The 23961-nt window shown below is 39.6% G+C and overlaps 1 protein-coding gene across 1 annotated transcript; it reads right to left on the bottom strand.

Annotated features, from left to right (window-relative positions):
- Nucleotides 1–23: 23 nt before the first annotated feature.
- On the bottom strand, nt 24–22442 carry tprb (translocated promoter region b, nuclear basket protein; the record flags this gene model as incomplete). Its single annotated transcript, XM_083888777.1, has 51 exons — nt 24–187; nt 1001–1096; nt 1175–1299; nt 1503–1659; nt 1820–1918; nt 2037–2146; nt 2256–2344; nt 2459–2527; nt 2701–2855; nt 3356–3449; nt 4015–4170; nt 4263–4451; nt 5244–5321; nt 5410–5564; nt 6257–6547; nt 6704–6900; nt 7098–7171; nt 7421–7614; nt 7697–7895; nt 8094–8240; nt 8370–8580; nt 8677–8807; nt 8958–9089; nt 9224–9361; nt 9586–9733; nt 9860–10047; nt 10143–10346; nt 10449–10565; nt 10691–10843; nt 11012–11178; nt 11565–11733; nt 11992–12132; nt 12363–12497; nt 12647–12809; nt 12945–13093; nt 14520–14662; nt 14835–14998; nt 16918–17144; nt 17265–17372; nt 17470–17667; nt 18392–18495; nt 18715–18852; nt 19016–19103; nt 19653–19733; nt 19918–20010; nt 20289–20453; nt 20588–20691; nt 20770–20866; nt 21036–21109; nt 21206–21310; nt 22292–22442. 51 exons carry the CDS (start codon nt 22440–22442, stop codon nt 138–140), a joined length of 7110 nt encoding a protein of 2369 aa, XP_083744903.1. The 3' UTR covers nt 24–137.
- Nucleotides 22443–23961: the final 1519 nt, after the last annotated feature.

Genomic DNA, 23961 nt, shown 5'->3' with positions numbered 1-23961 from the left:
TTTATTACATTTGTCATAAAACACATTGCTTCACCATGAACCAATTAAAAAAGATACTTTTAAAAACAAAAACAAGTGAACAGATATGAAAACTGAGGGGAGTCTGAAAACAGATGTGGTGTTTTCTGATTCTTGCTTCATCTGGCAAACCGTCTCCCTTGAACACCCCGAGAAGGAAATGCCTGACCTGATGATATGAAAAAAAGAAGCTTTTTAAAAAAAAAAACCAAAGCACACTTTACTGATGAAATATATCTGTACAGTGGCTGTAAAAAAAAAAACATGGAATATAATCAAAAATGTGTTTTCCTCTATATTTTCACTGTATGTTGTCATCTATATTTAAAATGAATAATGCACACTAACATGTATTAAATAAAATAAAACAAAAGCTGTACCCTGATTTGAGCGAATATTGATGATGCAAAGAACGTTTTTATGCACAAAGCATGTGTACCTGCCAAAAACATGCTGCACCGCGATCATTTGGTAACAACTGGCTCTTTCTTCTTGGAAAAAACTACAGGATTGTTTGAAACGGACCGTCTCAGACACCATTTTTGAATTCATTTGAGGCAAAGATATGGATGTAGATCCTGGAAGTGTAGTAGTAGTATGGATGTAGTGTTGCCTGGATTCACTTTACTGATTTTACTGAATAATTATCCCACTGTATAATAAACAGAGTGTGATAATTATTAACTATGAATAACTAACTATTAATTACTACATAAAAACTACTTAACATATTATTTTAAGAAGTTTTTATGTGTATTTTATTTTGCTTGTGTATGCTTGAGCACCTGTGTCTGTGCCCTAACCTATATGTACTGCTGCCTCTCTTGGCCAGGACACTCTTGCAAAAGAGATTTTTTAACCTCAATTAGTTTTTATTCACGGTGAAATAAATGTTAAACTAATAAATAATTAATGTTTACATTAAGTCTACTGTAAGCTCCATGGATACCCAGTCAGGTGTGTATATTATTGAACAAGTTACCTCCTCTCTTCAGGCGTCCACCACGACTCTCTGGCCAGCGTTGCAGCTGTCTGCTGGGACCAAGTCTGGAGGGTTTATGTGGAGCGGTGCTAGTATCTAGAAAGATGTGGGGTGGCAGTCAGAACTGAACACTGAAGATAGACAAGTGAACTCGCATCACATGACAATTTGTACCTGCAGAGCTGGAGGAGGGCTCCTGGCTGGTGGAGGGGAGGTTAGCCTTGTCAGACGGCTGACTTGGCTCCTCCACATCTGTCTGAGACACCACAGGGTCCACTGACGCTTCAGCACTGGGCCTGCTACAAATACAGAAAACAATGTGGTCATGCAGTCTCACAATCACCTGTGAACAAAACATAAGAAAATCACCTTTTTTTTTTCAACCTGTATCATTTTTACACTTAGTAATTCCAATTCCAGACGAGGACAGCAAAGTCACATGTTAGAGCTCTAAACAGAAACAAACCAGGACTGACAATAAGTGGAGAGGAGTGAGTCTCACCTATCAGTGTCAGGCTCCAGGAAGACATCATCTCTCTCCTCCCCTGTACCGGCTGCTCCTGGCACCACCAGCCCTGGTGTGGACGTGCTCACCATGGGAACAGACTGGGAGGCGTGTTCAGTGGTGTCAGACTGAGCCACTTCTGAGAAGACTGTTACTGGGAGTAAAACATCACAATCAACAAAGTGATTAACTCCATGAAGTGGTTTTCAGCACCTGATAATACGACAATATCTCAGTGAACCAAGTGCTTTCAGGAACAGTAAGTGAGCTGGGGCTAAAAGGTTAACCGATGGCAACAAAAAAGACAAAAATACCTGGTGCTGAAACTTGTAGTGGTGTGGTGGGAACACTGCGTCCACCAGAGTCTTCTTCATGAGATCCAATAAACAAAGGACTATCATACATCCCAAGACCTGAAGACAAGAATTTATTTGCTTTAACGACAGGTTTTATATACATATATATATATATGTATATAAAAAAACATGGTGTTTTGGAATGAGAGGATGGACAAAATGGTGGTGGAGTAACCTCCTTGTGATGCAAGATGTCCCAGATCAGAGTGTGAAGATGAGCTGGTCTGGGGAACTTCGTCTGAAGGACCAAACCGAAAGCGGGGCACACCAGCCACTTGGGGAGAACTGATGCAAACACAAAACTCAGTTCTTTAATGCTAGGAAATGTTACAAATAATCCTGGAATATTTCATGATCCTGGGAAGTCGTGGCTTCCAGTTTCTGTGAGACTTACTGTATGGCCTGGTCAGACCCATCACGGTGTGATGCCGCCAGAGTGGGATTGCTGGGAACCAGTCTGTCATCATCATCAAAGTAGTGCTGCTGCAAAAGAACAAATGGAAAAGTGTTGGATACAAAGACAATAAAACAGTCACATTGAACTCGGATGCCCGACTGTCAAGCATGAGACATTCCCATATCATAGATGAGACTCACAGCGCTGACCGACACTCCAGGAGCGAGCTGAGGAACTCTCCCCACTGACTGACGACGTACAGGGATTCTCTGTAAATGTAGACGTACAAAAAAAGAAGAAGCTTTCGTTATAGGTTATATTAGGTATATTTATTACTCTATTTTACCCTAAATGAATTATTATCATTATCTATTTAGTGTCTTTAGTTATTCCACGGATTTCTTTCTTATAAACTTATTATCAATTTACTCATTCTTCATACCTGAACCTGAGCAGGTGGTCCCAGTTCAGACGTCTGGGCAGAGTGGATGTTCAGGCGGGGGGGCAGCTGGTGTGTTGGTCTCCGTGGTGACTGGGGCATGCGTGTGCCAGAGCTCGAGATGGGTTGTTCTGTAGAAAAGGCCTCCATGCTCTCAACTAAAAGTATACGAAAAAGGTTAAAATAAGATGTGCTGAAGTATAAAACGACGAATATAAAACATGACCGAAACTACTTATCAAAACTATTTATACAAATCCAGATAATTTTTAACACAGAATGTTTAAAATGATAGATAAACATGAGGTTATGGATTTATGGAAGTTCAAATAGGAAACATTTTTAAGTCAGAGTTAAACAGAAAAATAACAGACATGTTCAAAATGTTGTTCATTAAAATCCGATTTTACTTTTAACATCAAATAAATAAATAATAATAATAGTAGATATTTCACTTTGAAGTAATGTTGTCTTCATAAAGATTAATATTGGCAAACAATTGAGTTGCTTTTAGTCAGATGACAACATATTACATCTTTCTCAGTCATCGTGTCAAGTGTCAGATAAGTAATTGGATGGCGGGACAGCTTATGAGTACATGTGGTGAGTTTGAGGTGGATGTACGCATGTGTGTTTGACAGGGTTTCCTGGATCTTACGGCTGGGTGTCTGGGAATCTGCAGGCCTCTGGGTGGAGTCAGACGCCCCCAAACTCTCCTCGGTCTCTGTGCCAGGGTCTGTTACATCAGCTCCCTGAGAAGGCAAGGAATAAAAGTAAGTAATGAAAGGAAATTGTGAAAGACACCAACCCACAAGTCCACAGAAAAGTGTAAATGATTAGCAAGAAAAAAAAGGGGAAAAGTTAATTTTGTAGACAGACATGTTCTCCTGCTTTGTAATAAAACCCATTGTTGCAGCTGTTACAGTATGTGCCTACTATACTTTTATTTGATCCAAACAAACTAACGGAGGATGTCGGTTCAAAAGACATGTCTGATTACAGGAGAAAGGCTGTGAAAATGGACTTTGCAGACACTGTCTCATCCCACAGAACATGTGCAACTGTGACCAGGGTGAAAAGGTAAACACACAGCTCACACAGACAGAACCTTACATCACAGGCTAAGATTCAAGTTGCAGTTAAACGAGACGGTGTGGAAAAACTGAATGTGTGAGCTGGAAGGGACACGTACAACAACTCCGACTGAAAGTGTGGGAAGGGTTAACGTGGTTAACTACGCGAGCTAAATGTGGGCGAGCATGAACAAAAGGTCAGAGTTGTAACCAAGAGCACATGATGTTTCACAGGTAATCGAACCTCTGTGTCGTCTTCTTCATAAGCCTCGTTGCCGTCTCCACTGCCCTCGTTACTTTCCTCTCCTTCTTCCCCCATTCCTCCCTCGTCTTCCTCTTCATCCCCCTCCTCTTCATCGTCTTCTTCATCTTCCTCCTCTTCCTCCTCCTCATCATAATCCTACGTCGAGCAAAGGTAAATTAGTTGCAGGAAGAAAACATGCGACTGCTGATGAATGGTGTTTTTATTGACACCTTTAAACGACACTCTACCTGCTCTTCTTCCTCTTCTTCTTCCTCTTCTTGGTCCTCATCACTCTCCGTGTCTGTTATTATGACAATTACTTCCTGTGACAGTTGGTCTGGGCCATCACTTTGTGTCAGCATCATTTCCTGGTCGATTGCCATGGACTGGGAAGCTGCACCGTCTTCTCCTTCCTCTAGAGCTGAAAATTCCTCTGCCTGAAACATGTACAACATTTGTTACTGTTGAAGGTGTAAACATCTTGAAGCACCTTACATGTATCAACAGATAATTATCACAGCACTGTGGCATGATCATCATGAACTTCTCTTTCAAGTAAGTATGTAACTTAAGAAATGTATCTGAGTTTTGTGATAAGAGACAGATTTTTGTTTAAAAAATAAATAAATAAAAAGACAATGTATTGATTTAGAATTCTTCCAGTGGGAAGAAAACACATAGTTGGCTTTTGTAAAGGCAGGTGACACAGTAAGTGAGAAGCAGATGGAACAGCTTGCACTGTATGTACTCTTTCTAGCAAAGTAAAACAGTAAACTGAAAATGCATTTTCCATCTGAAAAACATTAGGTTTAACAAGAGCATTGAAGATGATATAGAATGACAGTTTAATGAGACCCCATTCCTGGGAGCCATTTAAATGTGGGTTTAGATGGGTTTTTGACCAGTGAGAAAGTGTTTCATCTACATTCACATTCCCAGGTCAAATGACTGCAGTGCACAGAGGTTTTTCATCAGCTTCAGCTCAGATTGGCATCAGTGGGAACGTAGCACTGTAAATTGCAGCATCATTTCAAACACAAAGCTACAACCTGCAATAACTGTAAGGTTGCCAGCACAGCTGTTAGTTATGAATGTTGGTGTTATGAATGCCAATTGCCTTTCTGTGGGTTCAACCAGGCGAAAAAAATGTGTTCATTTTTTGAGATGATGCATATTGATAAAAAAATATAAATTTTATCAGGAATTTTCTGATCATCTCTATGGCCAACCTGGCTTTCTGCAACATCTTGACTGTCTGTTGGCACCACACTGTCGGCCTCAGCACTGTCGTCAGCCAGCACCTCCTCCTGATGAGAGAACATGACAATCAGAGCGGCTCCAACGTTTTAAAATATAAATGACTATATTCCATAGTTTTGAGTGCAATCCCCTCACCTCTGGGCCAACTCTCTGAATGATGCGCAGTTTCTTGGGTATGGGAGCCCTGGACGTGTCCTCCTGGGTCGCCTCGGTGTCTGTGACCATGGTGGAGCTCTCCTCCTCCTCTCGGGGCCTCTTCGACATTGTGGAAGTTCCAGGCGTTGCTGAAACTGATAATACACGGCTATGATTCAGATCACTTTCTAATACAGATTTAAAATCTTCCGAAAAATGTGGCAAGCAAATAATTAAAATCCTCATAATGGGCAGGCTGAAAATTCCTTTCACCATCATTTTGATAATACCACACTCATATGATAAGTTAATTATCTTAGAAGAGCTACATGTAAAACATGCAAGTACAGTTTTAACGGGTACTTCAATCCAAATGAAAAATATTGGAGAGTATCGACCCCTTTCCCTCATCCCCAAGAGTCAAGGTTGCCAGGCAGATTGAGGACCCAATTCCACACTAACAGAGACAAATCCATGGAGGACCTACAATTGTACCTTCTCCACAACATAAACATTAACAGAACTTGGTGGCTGTAAATTCAGACTTATATTGTGAATATAATGTTGTAAGTGTCGATGGCCACTAAAAGCTGCTTTACGTTACTGTTTTTTCCATTCACACCCATTCACTCTGTCATACAGTGCATCTTTGCACAGCACTTTTTCTATTACACATCTTTCATACCCACTCACATGCTGCCAGCAGCATTAAACATGCAGTTAATAGTCTTGAGGGACACATTGGCAAGTAGGCTAGCAGAGCCAGGAATCAATCCCACAACCTTCCGGTTGCTCTAATACATTTATTACATACAGCTACTTCAACATTTACAGCTTTGTTTCTTACCAGTGCCAAACACAGATGAGGTGGAGGAAGTTGAAGGCCATTCGACTTGAGAACTGGGTGTTGCCTCAATGACCACAGGTGGTGGCTCCTGATTGGCTGGTTCTGTATGGCTCACACTCTGTTGCTGGGTTGGCTGAACGAATGCTGTTGCCTGTGTCTGGGTCTGCTGGACAGTCAACATGGGGCCAGCTAAAGTTGTTTGGACATTGGGGCTGGCAGAGCGCACTGAACCGCTGGCACTGCCGTACACGGTCACATGCTCCACTGGTGGGCCTTCAGTCGACTGCATGGCTGTAGAGGAATTAAAAAGGTAGTGAAACAAGATTCAGATTAAGTTAAACCAAATTTCAACATAAAGAGGCTGTGCTAAACTTGAACTGCTTAATTACAATTACAATCCTCTTTGAGCTGGGTTGGATCTTAGGTGAAGTGCTGTGGTGAACATACCTTCCTGGGTCTCCACCTGCGTGGTGGGCATGACTGTAGCTGTGGGTGTTGGTGTGGGTACAGTCCCTGGAGTGATCATGGGCCTGATGCTTGCTCTTGGAGTGGGTTTGTTACCCGGGTTGACAGGCTGCTTGCTGGCTGAAGCGACTACAGGTGTTGGCTTAATGTTGGCAGTTGGAGGTTCAGAAGTGCTGGCACTGAGACAAAGATTAGAATATGAGTAATTCCACGAATGTGTACTTAATAAAGGGATATTTTGAACAAATCAAAGCAAGCATCCTGGTCATATTACAGAACTGCAGGAAAAGTGTGGTATGTGGATCTCATCTCTATACAGTGCTTCACTGCAGTGAAAAAATATGAACAATTGGTAGTTTCAGAGGTTTTGTCTTACCTGCCCCTGTCTGCAGCTGGAGTCGTCTTCAAACTGATCTGTCGCTGTTCTGTGCTCCTTTGCTGCTCCTGGGTCTGGAAATAAAGATGGACACCAACAAGATGCAGGGAGTCATTACACTGCAACACCGTTAGAAGGTCTTCTTCAGTCCAATCTATTCATTGTCCTACTTGAATCCAAGGCATTGCTAATGGTGAAACAGTTACTATAACACAGTTTATGAGTTTAAGTTCAATGTATTCTTTGGTTTTAGGGAACAAAATTGGAAACATTTGGTTAGATTTTAAACTGGTGGTCTGTGTAAACAATCGTAGTAGACTCACCTTGCTAGGACCAGCCTCAGGTGGCTCATCTCTCTGCTCTTGTCTCTCCTGTTGACCTCGCAGGTCTCTCAGTTCTCTCTCTTGCCGACTTAAGCGACCCTCAAATTGAGACTTCAGAGCACTCACTCGAACCTCCAGCTCCTCGCGCTGCTGCTTCAGCTCCTCATTTTCCTTCTGCAACTGGTCTTTGCTGCCTGGAAAGACATTTGTCAGGTGTGAGGTCAACACCACAATAATAAAAGACAACATTGCAGTAGTTATAGAACACCCTCTTACTCATGAGCTGGTTGATCTTCTGTTTAGCAAAAACAATGGCCTTCCTGGTCTTCTCCTCCTTGTCCGTCATCTGTTGCCTCAGCGTTTCCTCATGAGAAGTCTTATCTTGCAACTCCTGCCTCAGCCTGGTCACCTCAGTCTGTAGCCTGGAGGACTGTTCCTGGGCATTACGCACGTCAGTCTCACGCTCTGTCACCACCTGTGGTGGGTCATGATGACATGATGATAATATTTATATATGATGGAACTAAATTAAGGAAAGAACAATGACTAGATCCTGCTCCTCACAAGAATATTTTGGAAACTGCTTAAAATATAAAAGCTATGGCATTTACAAAGCTGATCATAGTGTATGAGGATTGACTGTTTAGGAAGACATGATTATATCAGGTTAGACCTTATTGACATTCTCCAGCTGCCCTTCCAGCTCTTTGGTCTTGGCTTCAGCCTGACTCAGAGAATCTCTGAGGCTCTGGAGTTCTTGAACTGAAGCCTGACGTGCCTCCTCTTCTTGGGAAGGACCTGCTGCAGCCTCAGCTACCATCTGGAGTAAATTCAGTACACAATCTTATTTAAGCTTGAATCAGCACAGATGATGGTTAAGTTTTGATTATAGATAAAAAAACACCTTTTTTATGTTTTGGTTTAATGTCAAAGGCTTCCGAGTGCTCACCTTATCATGTTCTGCCTTGAGTTCATCATACTGAGTCTTGTAGCGGCGTCCGATCTTTTTGACTTGAGTGATGGTTCGTATTTTCTCTATGAGCTCCTGGTTCTTCGTATCCACTTCTTTTTTCAGGGAATTTTTCTCATCAGTCACCTTACTAATATTGTCACGCAAGCTCTGTATCTGAGCTTGCAGGGATGTTGTTAAGTTACTGGTCCTAAAGAGAAGGAAATTAAAAGATTTGGAGAGAGTTAATGATACGGTTATACGCCTCAATAACATTTCAGTAGTTGCAACATTCATTGTCCCAAACCTGGCAATTTCTGCTTTAAGTCTGGAAGTCTCCTCAGTGAGCTGCTGGATGCGTTTCATATGTGTCTCCTTCTCAGAGTGCAGACGCTTATACTCCTCTGGATCTGTATCTTTCTGTTGACTCACCAAATACTAGAAAAACAGTAGATAAAACATAAAAAAATTCTCTTTGAACTTTAACTTGACCTTAAATGATGCAGACTTGTACTTGTTTGTATAAAGATGATGGGTAAATCTTGCCTTTTACATCGGCAGACATAACAGTTCAGTGTTTTCGCTCACCTGTGCACGAGCCTTCCAGCGCTTGATCTCCTCTTCCAATATTTTCTTCTCTGCCTGCAGCATGCCACTCTTCTCACTCAGCTCAGAGTTGGCCTGTTGCTGTGGCAGGATGTTGGACTCCAGTTTGTGCACCTAAATGCACATGAGAAGTTAAAATGGATTTTCACATTTATAGAGATCATTATTGGGCACAGGAATACTATAGGAGTACACACCAGATTTAACAGAACCACTACATTGCATTCTGTATAAAATGGAACCAATACCTTAGCTTGGGTTTGCTGCAGTTCCTGATCTTTCTTGTCCTTCTCCTCTCTCAGCATCTTGTTGGTCTCCATGAGGATGCTCATTGTTTCAGTCTTCTTCATCAGCTCATCGTGCTGAGCCAGAGTCTTTGATGTCACCTGAGTCAAATTATCATTGAGCTTTTAGTCACATACTGAGTAACACCATTTTTGTCTTTACTAAAAAACAAACGTACATAAATAATAATGAAAATGAGTGAAATAAGTGGATACAAGTGCATAAATATCTGCAAGCAGCTATTTAAATGTGTTTAAGACTGATGTCTATAGGAAGTATAATTGCTGAACATATGGTCAGAGAGTCAAAAAGAAAGCAGACATACCTGCATTCTCTCCCTTGCAGCACTCAAGCTGTCCTGCACCTCCTTTAGCTCTCGCTCCAGGTGCTCCACCCTCAGACGATAATGCAAAGTCTCACCAGTAGCGACCTCAAAACGAGATTCAGCGAGTTCCTTCTCTCGACGCACAAATCTGTGATTCATACCAAAAGTCAAAAAGAGAAAAGAATATTGAAGGATCATGACCAGGGGTTTTACAAAATGTCAGAGAGATGGAGAAAGTGGGAGGACACATCATCCATTATGTGAGATGTATTACCTAAGAATTTCAAGGACTTGGTCTTGAGATTTGCCCTCTTCATTCAAAGAGATGTTCAAAGTATTGTCACTGGCAGCTCGCTGCAGACCATCAGCCATCTTGCTGCTCATTGTCTGGATCTGCTCATGCAGAAGAGCATTCTGCCTCTGCAGTTCGTCATAGCGACTCTCCATTTTTGACATCTCCTCCTATATTACAAGAGAAGGTGTAAAGATCTTTCAGCACTTTTATTACATTTTAAAAACATCTTCAAATTTAATATTCGGTTGTCACCAATACCAACCTTGAGGATCTTTTCCTGCTCCTCCCAGGAGATCCTGGCCTCCAGTAGCTCAGTGTTGACTCTCTGTGCTTTCTCTTCCAACTGGTGTCTGAGTTCACCAGCCTGAAGAGCCTGAGCTTTTGCTGCCTGCAGGGCCTCCACATCTGCTGCATGCAACATCATCTCCCGCTCATACTTATCTTGTGCTTCGGCTGCCAGCTTAGCCTTATTAACAGAAAAGGGATTGACATCGGGGTCGGTGAACCGATCTGATCAGATTAATTTATGTTGGGAGTTGCTTATCACTTTATTTTAATAGTTTCCTACCTGCTCCTGGCTGTCTTGCAAAGCCAGCTGCTGCTGGGCCTCAATCAATGTTGCTCGCTGTAGTGCCTCCTGGTGATCTGCCTGGGCAGTGCTTAAACTTCTCCTTAGATTGTTCATCTGACACAAATGCACACATGTCAATAAAAGACAATGTTTAAGACTCTCTTTATTTTTACAATGGAAACTAAAAATTGGATAACACTACGGTGTTCAAATGCATTGACTGGAATGTTACACTATACCTGTTCCTCCAGTGAGGCTACAGTTCTTTTGTTCTGCTCTTCTAGGCCTTGCTTCCCTTTCTCTGCTTCCAAAAGCTTCTCTTCCATCTTTCGGTGCCGCTCCTCTGCCTCCTTCATTTGGGCTTCGATGGATGTGCGTGCCTGCTCCGTTACCTGATCATTAGATAAAAAAAGTTAAACACAAAAAATTTGAAATATTGCATTACCTAACGGATGTCAACACCGTTAGTTTAATTTAAACAACTTCACATTTTCTGTGGGAGCAATGAGTTGATTAATGACAGATGGAACAATGGTAAGCAGTTCATGTTTGTTTTGCACCTGCTTCTCTGTATGAAGAGACTCTTCCAGGCTCTGAGCCATGACTCTGTACTGCTCCATAGTGGAGGTGGCTGCCCTAAGGCTTTCAGCCAGCTCCTCTGCCTGGGTCTCAGCTGACTGTAGGCGAGCCAGAAGGTGTTCCCTTTCTTGATCTGAGCCCTGCAGGCCTGAAAGCGGGAACAATCAACAGAATATGTAAAATAATGCATTGTGACAACCACAAAATTAATATGTAATGGTTAGAAGAAAACAGACTGCTTGTGGACTTCTGGGGAAAATGGAGTCAGTGAATAGAGTAAAAAGACAAAACTTTTAAAACATGGGCAACATTTTTTGCAATTTATTACATTCCCAAAACAAGCAATTTAGCAGGCAAGTGGAGTAAACGTCAATCACTATTACCACAAGTAGTGCTTTATTTAAATGTGACTTTAATAACAAGGAGTGAATATTTTATGCACGTATGTGTACATATGCAGACATATATTGATTGTTATGTGTATTGTGTGTTCATGATACATTCATCTCTCTCTATGAGTGTGCAAATACCAACCTCTGATGTTGGGTGGGGAGGGGGAACTGAGGGCATGACGTGCATCACTGCCGCCTTGCTTTAGCCTGAGGGTATTGAGATCCAACTCAGCAGCATTCAGTAACTCTTTGGTCTTCTGGTGCAAGGCCACCTGTGTCTCCAGTTGTCTCTTTGCCTCCATTACCTGGATCTGTGCATGAGAAAACGGGGACAGAGGGAACACTAATAAAATTCCTAATAAATGTCCTTTTAAGCTCCATTTTTATTCCATTCGACACAAGAGAGCAAGGATGTCAGGTGGTACATTTGTGGTCACTGAAAAAAATCAAGCTTTTTGCAAAACACTCCACAGTAGATACATGATGTGTGAACAGGGGAAACAAAAGATTGTGATGATTGAGGAGGGTTGAATCAAATGAAATAATAGACCAGTCAAAACCATGCTTACTTCTTGGTTTCTGCTGAGAATGTGTCGCTGCTCCGTTTCATTCTCCAGCCTCTTCTGCAGCTGGGAGATCTCTCGTTCCTGTTTCTCAAGTTGGCTGTTGAGGTGCTGGCGTGTGTCAGTCTCTGTACGCTCAAGAGTGGCCTAGAGAAAAACAACTGACATCAGTTAGTATTCTAAACTTTTGGCTTCATGCAAGTAAGTGCTGTATGAACACACTTGTTCTTAGGTGATATGTTTAAGTGATTTAACAGAATTTGTGGCATAATCTATCAATCATCCCCCTGTTAAACAGAGGGAAAATAATAATTTGGCTTAGATTCCAAAGCTAGCAGAGACAAATGTTTTTAGGAAATTACACAATCTTAGATCACCTGAATAGACTGGAGGTTTTTCAGCAGCAACTTCTGACTCTGTTGTTGACTCTGGACTGTTTCTTTCTCCTGAGTCAGTCTGGACTCCACCAACTTCAGCATGTCCCTTTCCTTACGCAGGCCCTCAGCGCCGCCCTAAGAAGCAGAGGATACAAGTTAAGGTGGATTGGAGATTCTTTAACCAGTCACAAAGTCTGTCATTTCCCGTCGTAATAATAACATCGTAAGACAATGCACTCAGTCACAAATAGAGGCCAAAATATGTGGTGGAAAAAAAGACAAACCTCTGCCATGGTGAGTTTCTCTTTGGCAGCCTTCAAATCCTCATTCAAAGTGTGGATATTCTGCTCCTGCTTCTTTGCAGCAGCAGCCAACTTCTGTTCTTTCTCTCTTAGGGAAGCAATATCTTTCCTGTATCCCTCTACATTGTCCTGTAGCATCTCATACCTGATATTAATAAGATGAAAGTAATTATTAGAGAACTTTTAACTCCAGGCAATGGCCAACCGTTGTTTTACACAAGTCACACAAGAGTAGTTACTTCTCTGAATCAATTATCATCCAGAATAGTTTTGCTCTTACCTTTTGGAAGCAAATTCAAGCTGAGTGGATATTTTGGCATTCTGAGAGTGGAGGTCAGAGAGTTGCTGCTGGAGCTTGTCGCTCTGTGCGGTTAGTGTCTTGTCAGACTCCATACGATCCTTTTTATAGTTGGAGAAAACCTCCTGCAACTGCAGATCCGACAAGATTATTTTTGGATAACCACAGTGATAGATATATAACTGACTGTTAGACTTGAAAAGACTATCTCGATTATTAAATAAATATTTACAATCACCTTGACCTCACTCTTATTATCTTACTACTGCTATTACTGAAAAAGGTGAACCATCTTGTAAGGCAGGGGTGTCAAACTCAAATACAGAGTGGGCCAAAATTTAAAACTGAACAAAGCCGCGGGCCGAGGTTGAACAAATTAACCTTTTAATAGGGACCGAAACAAGTTTTGCATTGAATATTGAACAAGCAAGGCTTATATAACTTTATAGTGACATGCAAAATCGAGTTTCAAATAATAATAATAATAATAAAATATCAATGGCATATCAAATAAAATTTTAATAAAAATTGAATGCACCCTAAATACAGGATAAGCGGTAGATAATGGATGGATAAAAATGTAATGCCTCTTTTCTATTTGCAGCCTTCTGAGGTAAATATCAAAATAAACTTTTTCCACAGGCTAATAATACATTTGAAAATAAAATAACAATGAATGAATCAAACATTCAAGCCTTGAAGTAGCAAGAGAAAGTGCATGAATAAAATGTTAATTATTGCTCAGTTTGCTACACTGATTTGCTTTAACACTGAATATGGAACAAGAAACGCTTATATAACTTAAAAGTGCAAAATCAACTTTCAAAAAACAAACGAAAAAACATCAATGGCATATTAAATAAAATTTAAATAAAACATTTAATGCCTCTTTTCTATTTGCAGCCTTCTGAGGTAAATATAAACATTAACTTTTTCCACAAGCTAATAAATTTGAAAATAAAATAACAATGAATAAATCAACCATTCAAGCCTTTTTACTGCTCAGTTTGCGACACACTGATCTAATCTGATGTGCCCAAGACAGATACCTGGCATCTTTTCCTGGATGCTAGTTCATAAATGTCGGGGTTCAGGCTTTGAGCTGAGGCAACCTTCATTATCGAACGAAGGTGTTCATCAGTCAGACGTATCCTGTGAAACGTTTTCGTCATCTTCATTGAGGAGAAAAGTTGCTCACATAGATAAGTGTATAATAATACCGGCGGGCCAGCTCTAATGTTAATTTGATATTGCCTCAAGGGCCAAATGAAATTACACGGCGGGCCAAATTTGGCCCGCGGGCCAGAGTTTGACACCCATGTTGTAAGGGGAACCTAACTAAATGTACACACATCTAGTGCCATCTAGTGGTGGTCAAGGGGAACAAATAAACCAAGCTCAGGAGAGAGGTAGGTGGCTGCAACGTATATCATATCCATAAATACTGGTCCACATACAGTTTTGCTGTTATACAGCGAAAAAACTAATCTGGACAGGAGAAACCACAGAGTCCTTGACATTATGGCCTAGAACTAAAAAAAAAAAATTCTCACTAACCTGTCGCAATGCTGCCTTGGCCTCCACTGCATCAGCAGACTCAGTTGTCATGGACACAAGAGCAGTGGGTGTTCCTGTGGTGGGAGTGGTTGCAGGTGAGCGTCGAGGAGTGGAGGTGAGGGAGAATTCATCCGGTGATGTACCTGAAGGAGAAACACGCACAGAAATGTATCAAAATGATAAAGATCATGACCAGTAAAGTATGTGACAAAATGAGCAATGCCTTCAATTTGCTTGTACCATAACTGAAGCTGTCATCATGATAAATGAAAATTACAATTAATCATCACTCGCTTTACGTCTTGGCTCCGTTACCTTGCGGAGGAAAGTTAACTCCAGTTGCCTGAGCCAGCAGCACACGGCACATGTCCCTCTGCCTCACAATGGACTCAGTCATTTTTAACTGTTGGCTGCGCTGCTCCCTCAGTGACTCGATCTCAGTCTGAGCTCTCTCCAAACTCTGCTCCAGTTCTCCATACCTGTAACATTATCAGAGAGAAATATTTGAAACAAACACTTAAAAATCCCCCCAAAGAAAGAACTGTTTTGTTGTTGTAGCAATGCTATATATCATACAGTATGATTATTTCTCAATGGCTTTTTCTTTTTAAATGGAACACATCAAGAAAATAAGGGTAACGTGGATAGCTTTAAAATAACATATTTCAGAGAAAAAAAAAGTTAAAGTGTCTAATATTTAGTGTGAACTCATCAGGGGGGTGATTGGCAAAGGACAAAAAAAGGAACATGTACGGAGCATCTACCATGACGTGGTGGTGCACCTACCATGATGCAACGGCATTGTTTTGTTTCAAAAATTAAAATAAAGTGCAGTAGCCTACATGGAAGAGAGTTAAACCATGTAAAAAAAATTTTAATGCTCTTTCACTACTCACAGAGACTTACTTTCATCTTGGGAGAGATGGCCTCAGTGCCACAATTTCCATCTTGAAGTGAAAGTGGTTGTCAAAGAAACACTGCTAGAGATGTCTTTTCAGTGATTAATGAAATATACTGTTACTTTTAGAATCAGTCAATCAATTATTTTCTAGATTAATCGAATATTTTTTTTGTCCATAAAATATAGTTAAAATGCTAATCAGTGTTGATCAAACCTGGAACCTAGTTTTAATGTTTTTTTTTGTCAAATGGAGCAAAGAAACCAGACAATATTCACATTTAAGAAGCTAAAAAAAAAATCACAAAGCTTGTATTAATTGTAGAGCTGAAACGATTAATTGATGAATCGACTATTAATCGTTTTTCATGATTAAAACAAGATTTATGACTGTTTTAGCTTCTTAAAAGTGCATAATTTCTTGGTTTCTTTGCTCCACATAACAAAGAAATCATTAAAAGTGAATCATTTTGGTCTGATCAACTTTTTTTTAACAATTAATGACATTTTATGACCAAACGATTCATCGATTAATCGAGAAAATAATCGACAGATTAATCGATTACCAAAATAATCGTTAGTTGTAGCTCTAATTAATTGTTAAAAAAACAAACAAAAAAAATCGATTAATTCATCGTTGCAGCCCTACTGGTTACCTAAATGTTTCACGAATATTACGATAACAAAAAAATCATAAAAAAATATTTATAATATATAGTGCTGAGGAATATACGGCGTTAATTTAAAGCATGCCTGTTTCCATGGCAACTGACCAGAAAGAAGCACATGACGTCATGTTTACGTAACTTCCGTTTGTTAAAATGAGTCTCTAAAGTAACGCTAAATTAAACAGAGGCACACATACGCAGTACACAGGTACGCTGGTTATTTGTAGCACTGCTCTTCTCCTTTAATAAACAGACCGCTCTAGTTCCACTGTAGTCACGCTAAACGACACTATAGGAGCTAACTGGTAAACAGCGCCAGGATCCAGTGCCGTGGCACAAAAACTCATTTTAACAATCAATAGGCACGTAAATATGACGTTACGCGCGCCTTTTTCCGGTCAGTCGTCATAGAAACTTGTCATGCCTTATAATGCCGTTAACGTGCCCCAGTTTTTTAAATGAAATTATGACAGCCCCGGACTGCCCCAAAAACATGCGTAGGCCTACCGGGCATTGCTGGTACGCCAGATGGCCAGTCCATGCCTGCACGTCAGCTAAAATAACGGACTATGCTGCGAGTGAAACGAAGACTTGTGGCAGAAGCTGCGGATCTGCAAGGTTCATGTGAGGCTCATTTTCAAGCCGAAAAAAAGGGGAATTCCGTTTAAAAACTGAAAAATCACACCCCTGGCCACTTTGTTCCAATTCAAACACCAATGATCACAGAAGTTGAGACATGAAAACAAAGCCAAGGGTGACCTTAAATGTTTGCACAGTAGTGTTTTTTAATCTAGGAAAGTAATTTTTTTTTGGTTAGAACTTAAAAACATACCTGTTGCGAGTGGCTTCAAACTCCTCATTCTCTTGGGCATCACTGAGGTCCCTGAGGGCCACCAGCAGACGTTGGTTCTGCTTCTGGAGCTCTTCTACACTGCGAAAAGTAACCAAGTGCTGGCTGATCACCTCCGATGTACTGCTGATGTTGGCTGAGCTCACCTCCTCTTCATGGACCACATGGTTTCCACGAGCCTCTTCCAGCTCTACCAGAAGCACACGCACCTTGGAGGGAAGGCAATGATATTATGTAGAAATTAATATATTGAATATACTGTAAAATAGCTTACAGTGGTCAATATATAACAATAACAGTATTAAAATTGAAGGAGAAAACAAACCCACCTGCTGAGCCATGTCACCCAGCTGCAGCTCACATCTCTGACTTTCCCTTTCTAACAAAGAGGAGCGCTTATTGGCCTCATCAGAGTCCCTCTGCAGACGGTGCACTTCCTGAAGTAAACATTAATGGATATGAAAAAACTCATGAATGACTTTAAATTAAGAACATCTGATATCATGATAAACGCACTATCCATGCATCACAGACCTTGACAGCCTGCTCTAGCTTGGCAGAAAGACTGGACACAGATTTCTGCATGCGCTCATGCTCATCCCTTTGCCGTTTGAGGATGGGGGCTTTTGCTTCCACTTCCTGCACAATGTCATCCAGATATTTGTTGACTCGCTTGTTCTCCAAGCGCTCCAACTGCAACTGTTCCTGGCTCTCCACAAATGCAGTATACAACTGAAAAGGGAGACGACATCTCATGTCAAAATTAAATATTTAAATCGGTATCGATTCTTTTTAAGCCTGTCTAAAAATAAAGCTCTACATGACGCACCAGAGCATTGGTCTGAATAATTCTTCCTCAAACACTGTAAAGATATAAAAACCCTGAGAGCACTTCATCTGGGGTTTACTGTTCACTCATGAGTAACTGCACCTGCTCCTTAGATACGGTCTTTTGTTTGCTAGCTAGCTTAGGTTCCTCAATGCAAAAACTTGCAAAAACCTCTTCCATCTATTTAACATTCCTAAAGAAGATGAAATGAAGGACAGAAGAAGAACAACAACAGAAAGAGGAGAAGAATTCTGAAAATTGACTGTAGATAAACCAGCTGTTTGTGTACTGTATGTCATTAAGCCTCATCCAAAATTGTGAAAAGGTTGCTTCTCTACATGTTTGGTAAATAAGTGGTAACAGAGCATTTATGTTTATATTCTGTACAAACAATGATTTACACAGTTTAGTGGGTATCAAAGAAGGTGAACATTGTTCATTAACATTTGTTGGTAGAACAGTAAGATTGATACAGGAGGATTTAAATAAATATTATATATATATATATAACACTGACAAGTGATGACATTCAGCTGCTTTAGACTGCACTGAAGCTTCAAATCATCATCATATATCATCATGCCATTAAAGTTTCATTTTTGTGATTTGACATTAAGCTCCACAAACCTCCGTTAGCTTCATATCAGGCTTGATCTTGGACACAGCTAGTGCTGTTGAGGACATAGTTGTCATTTGCTCTTCTGTTAACATGGTTGATGTACCAAGAGGGCCTGGAAGAAGGAGAGCACAGATTGCAAGTTATTTATTTGATTAATGAATGAATGAATGAATGAATGGATGAATGGATGAATGGATGAATGGATGAATGAATGAATGAATGAATGAAGGAATAAAGGAATAAATAAAAAACTTCTGTATGACTTTGGGTGGGCTACTTTTTTTAACATTAAAATTGTTACAAAGAGCATACTAGAATACAACTATCTGACCTCGAAGTTTAGAGCTTAGCAAATTATTGGCATTGTCCAACTCTTTCTCTAGGCTCTGGATCCTCTCCTTTAGGTCAGCAACAGTCTTGTCTGTGGCACCATCCATCTCCTGTATTTTTTCCTCAAGAGCCTTGTTGGCTGTGGCAGAAAAAGAAAAATATGCAAGTGTTGGGGAAAACCAGCAACTGAGACTGAATTAAGCAGTAAGACCACAAAGATTAACAAATTAATGTCTTCTTTTAGTGGTGCTAAACAATTATTGTGTAAATATAAATTGTGGCTATTTTTAGCAGTATCAAACCTTCTCCAGCATCCTTTAATAGTTTATGGAGCTCATCTACAGCTCCAGTCAGCTCTTCACTTTTCGACTCGGCATCTGCTGCTGCTCCCTGCAAGCACAAGAGTCAGTGAATATAAATCTTGACAGAAGAAGAAGAAGAAGAAACAAAGATATTTAAACATTTGAAATCATGGCTACCACAAGAAGTTCTAAGCCATTAGCCAAGTCAGGGACAAAGTAAAACACCAAAAGTAGTTGTAACAATAATAATCCAGTATATCAGAAACATGTAAAGCCATATACTAATGCTAATGACAAAAAGGTCTATGTACACCACGAAACACCTTCAAATAATTAAATAGAAGTGCAAACTGTGCTGGTAAAGAGATTATATCATTGAACTGGTGTCAATAGTGTCTTTGAATGAACATATGCAAACACATTTGAGCTCCTGCTACTTTCAGCCATTTGACGTAGATGCAGTTGTCATTCAACACAAATAATAGAAAAAGTTATCCACTCTATTGCTGAACTACGAAACAGTATATGATTAGAACACTATACAACTATAGAATTAAAAAGAAATTACTGTGAACTAGCAGTAAATGTTATGTTTGTGTACGAGACCATCTATGTGCACTTTCACTCGTGAACGTACCTTGTACAAATTGGAAAGCTTAATATTGGCATTCAACTCGTTTCTGAACTTGTCCTCCATGGTGGTTTGTTGGTCCTTGGCCTAAAATGAATAAAGATATATTGATACATTTACAGAAACAATTATTAAACCTAAAACAGAGATACTATTTTATTAACGAGATAACACAACAAAACAAAAAATACAAATGAAAACATGTTGATTGTTCTCTGTAATATGGGTCACAATGAAGAACAAGGGAGGCTGCAAGAAACACCACACGTACATCTTTCAGTTTGCCGAACATGTCCTCATTCTGTCTCTGAAGATTCTCATTGGAACTTTTCAAACTGGTCACTTGGTCTTGGAGTCGGTTCACCTGGAAATTAGAAATAAAGAAAGAAAAATATCATGAGATTAAAGAAGATCCTTACAGTAACTCCAACTACCCCCAACAAAAATGTACCGAGTACTGGGAAGAAACATGAATGTTTGCAGATTAAACTGCCCACAGAAATAATCTCAGTTCAGGTTTAATATTACTGGTGAGCAGATTTGTGCATTACATCAAGCTTTATAATATATTGATTTTCACAAAAAATAGCTATTAGAATGATCAGAGAACTTGCTGTTTAAATAAAGAAAAAAAAGGCTTGCCTCATCTTCTTTATTCTCAAGTATGCATTTCAACTCCAGGATCTCATTTCCTTTTTGTCTGGAAAGAGACAGCAGCTCCCCACTCTTTGCCTTCAACTCCTCATTCAGCCAAGATATTTGACCAGAGAGAAGCTCCTTCTCTTGTTCCATACGTTTCTCCTTGTACTGTAATGACAAACCATCACAACTTCAATCAGTGATTACTTTATAAGGATTAAGGAAACACATACTGCTGATTGTAATAAGGCGTGTGCGGGGGTGTTATGATACTGAATCAATGAGATGATAATGTGAATTACTTTAATATTGACTTCAGCTGCTTCAAGCTCGTCCAGCTTCATCTGCAGGGTCATCTTAGAGGAGTTGACTTCCACCAACTTATCATTAAGTTGCCTCAAATCATCTGTTGGAGAAACATGAATGAAACATGTACTCTGTCAAAGTACAAATAACAATTATGTCCAAACAAATTCAGCTGTACCGTTTACATGTTCCACTTCCAGGGATCTTCTTTCCAGAGTTCGCACAAGATCTCGCTTTTCTCCCTCCAGTTCCTCTTTGGCTTTGGACAGCAGGGTCTACAAAAATACATTCAAAGGTAAATTCTGGAGGCCCAAGTTGCATTTTCCAAGATAAATGCAGGCTAGCCAATTAACCCCTATAGCTAGGCAATGTACATCACATGGAAGTTATAAACTGTGACATGACAAACAATAAAAAAATAATATATGGTTTTGTTTCACTTACCCGCTCTGATGACAGCCTCTCTTGGACTGATTCATATTCCTTGTTTTTCTCACGCACAGCTTTAAGTTCTTCCTCTAAAAGCAAAGATCAGTATCATGAAGTGGGTTGATACGATCCTGACAAGCTGTATCAAGTCGTCAGTCATAATAATGGAACAAATTCATTCTTACCAAGGTTGGTAAACTCTTCTTTGAGTTTAATATGTTCTTGGGTCTGGGACAGAAATTTTCCCTGGCACTGGCCAAGCTGTTTCACCTTTTCAAAGACATGTTGTTCTGGATGAGGAAGGTCAAAGAAAACACGAACACAAGATGCTGTAATTGAACAGTTCAGTTCAGACAGGCATGCTTATAGATTGCACTAATGAAAATAAGATTATTTGCTGCTTTGTTAAATTGATTTAATCCATTAGAAATGTTGAATTAGACAGAAAACTTTTAGGAAAGCCAATGAAAGAACAGATACAGATACGACTGAGTGTATAAAATAAATATAAAACTAAATTGCTCAATTGATCCAAAAAAGAAAAGAAATATATGTAAAAAATATTTAACTTATTTCAGACTGGTGGATTTTCACGAACGATAAAATAAAGGGTTCTTAAATAGAGAGGTTCTTCTGACAAAGGTGAGGGTTATTGACTGATCTTGTGTTATAATAATGGAAACAGAAACACATGTTGGTTAACAGGCTGGACTTAACTTAGGAACATATTGATAGATAAGAAAACAAGAGCTGAGAGGATGGGAAAATAATCGAAGAAATATTTTATCTGCAACTCTGTAGGACAGGAAGGGCTGTAGGACAGCAGAGACCATCTTTGTTGTTGTTTTTCTCAAGAGGCCATGTAGACTATGGACATGTCAACTTTGAATAATGAACATCATCATTATTATTATTATTATTATTATTATTACATTTACCATTTAGTTTTTGAATGTGAGAAGATGGTTATGACCTGTCAAAAGGAATCGAGTCTTGCCGTGAAAGCTACTGGACTTAGCATGGATTAGCATCGGGTTGTGGGTAATAACGTCTGGTTTTGACCAAGCCAAAATACTTAATAAACATATAACTTAACAGCAAAGGCATTAATAGAAGTATAAATATTTAACAATGTGAGGTTAAAACGGTTGTGCGTTAAAAGGCAAAAAAAACAGGTACTCCAAACTTTCCGACGTTCGGCAACATGCTCTCACACGGCGACTCAAACACTTTAGCATCGCTATTAAGACAAACAACACAGGCGAGCTCACCGCTGTCGACCCGAAACTGCTCCTGTTGTGCTTTCAATGAATCTATTTCATACTGCTGATCGGAAAGAATCCTCTCGAGTCTGGTTTGAATTGTTTTCGGGATCTGAGATATCTCGGAAGCCTCCAACTCCTGCAGCAACAGTGCCGCCATTTTTCCGAGTGCGTCGCGCAGGAGCAGTTCAGTTGGCGATTTGAGATGATGTCAATGCTACTGGAGCATCATGGGAAATGTAGTTTAAGAACGGACTACAGTGTCCAACGTGAAGGTTATGCTGTATTGTATGCAGAGGCGATTCTAGAGTCTGTAGGGACCCTAAGCAAAAATTCCCAGGGGGCCCTTACAAACATTATGTTGCAAATAATATGACACCAATGAAAAATGTACGGAAAATGTATGTATTCAATATTTTTTTACAAAATGAAAGAAATAAGATGGAAAAACCTTGTAATTAAAAATTATGTGAAACTATAAATGTAAAGAACAATAAAATACTGTTAATAGCTTTTAAAAAACTATATAAACAATAAAAAAATACATTACACTGTAAAAAAACATATTATAAAACAATATAAATATATCGAACAATAAAATACTGTAAATAACTGAAAAAACATATATAAACCTAGTAAAAAAAACACTCTATTTGTTGCTTTTTTGAATTTTTGTAATTTTTTTTTAATTTTAATTTGTACTTGCTGAGCCTGATATGAAGCAATTGTAACACAAGCAATTTCCTTTGGGATAATAAAAGTATTCTGTTTCTGATTCTGATTTGCAGCAAGAATAACTGGGTTTGCGACCCTCTTGGAACAAAGACCTTTCTGCATGTACTTTGCATGATCTCCCCATATGTGTGCATGGGCTTTTCTCCCACAATCCAAAAACATGCAGATTTGAGGATTAGGCAAACTGGACACTCAATTGACCATAAGTGTGTGAGTGAATGGTTGTTTGTCTCTATGTGGCCCTGTGATGGACTGGTGACCTGTCCAGGGTGTACCCCAACATTTGTCCTATGTCAGCTGAGCTTAAACAATTTCCCCACGGGGATTAATAAAGTATTCTGATTCTGATTCTGATTCTGATTGACACCCGCGCCCCCATGACCCTCATGTGGAGGATGAAGCAGTAGACAATGAATGAATGAATGAATGAATGAATGAATGAATGAATATATGATTTGGTGTTATCCTCACTCTCCACCAGAGTGCACTCTGACTCTATTATTTAGTCAGCATACGCATCAGATTTTTCCTGTTAAATCTTCTAGAATATTAAAGTTTTACATTTTTAAAAACGTTATACACTAAGTTGCTGAGAAGTGTTCATTTTATAGGCTATATATAATTTACTGACAGCGCTTAAGTATTTTCTATCAGAAATACATCCTATATTTTCTTATAAATACTAGCAGTGCAGTTGTTATGAATCTTCACAACTTTATTTGTGGTAATTTCTACATTTACAGCAAATATAATGAACATTTTGCAGGAATTTTTGATAGAATCAGACACAGGTTATTTGTTTCTTCTATAAAATTGTTTGTGTTGCCCACAATACATAACAGAAACAATACATGACAGAAACACAAATCCCCGGAGACCTTTGCGATCGTTGGGGTGTGGTCTGCTTTTTTATCAGACCTAGTGTTAAACCTGAAACAAGGAGA

This window comes from Microchirus variegatus (genome assembly GCF_963457635.1).
Source record: "Microchirus variegatus genome assembly, chromosome: 4".
NCBI lineage: Eukaryota > Metazoa > Chordata > Actinopteri > Pleuronectiformes > Soleidae > Microchirus > Microchirus variegatus.
This window is presented reverse-complemented; position numbering and strand designations above follow the sequence as displayed.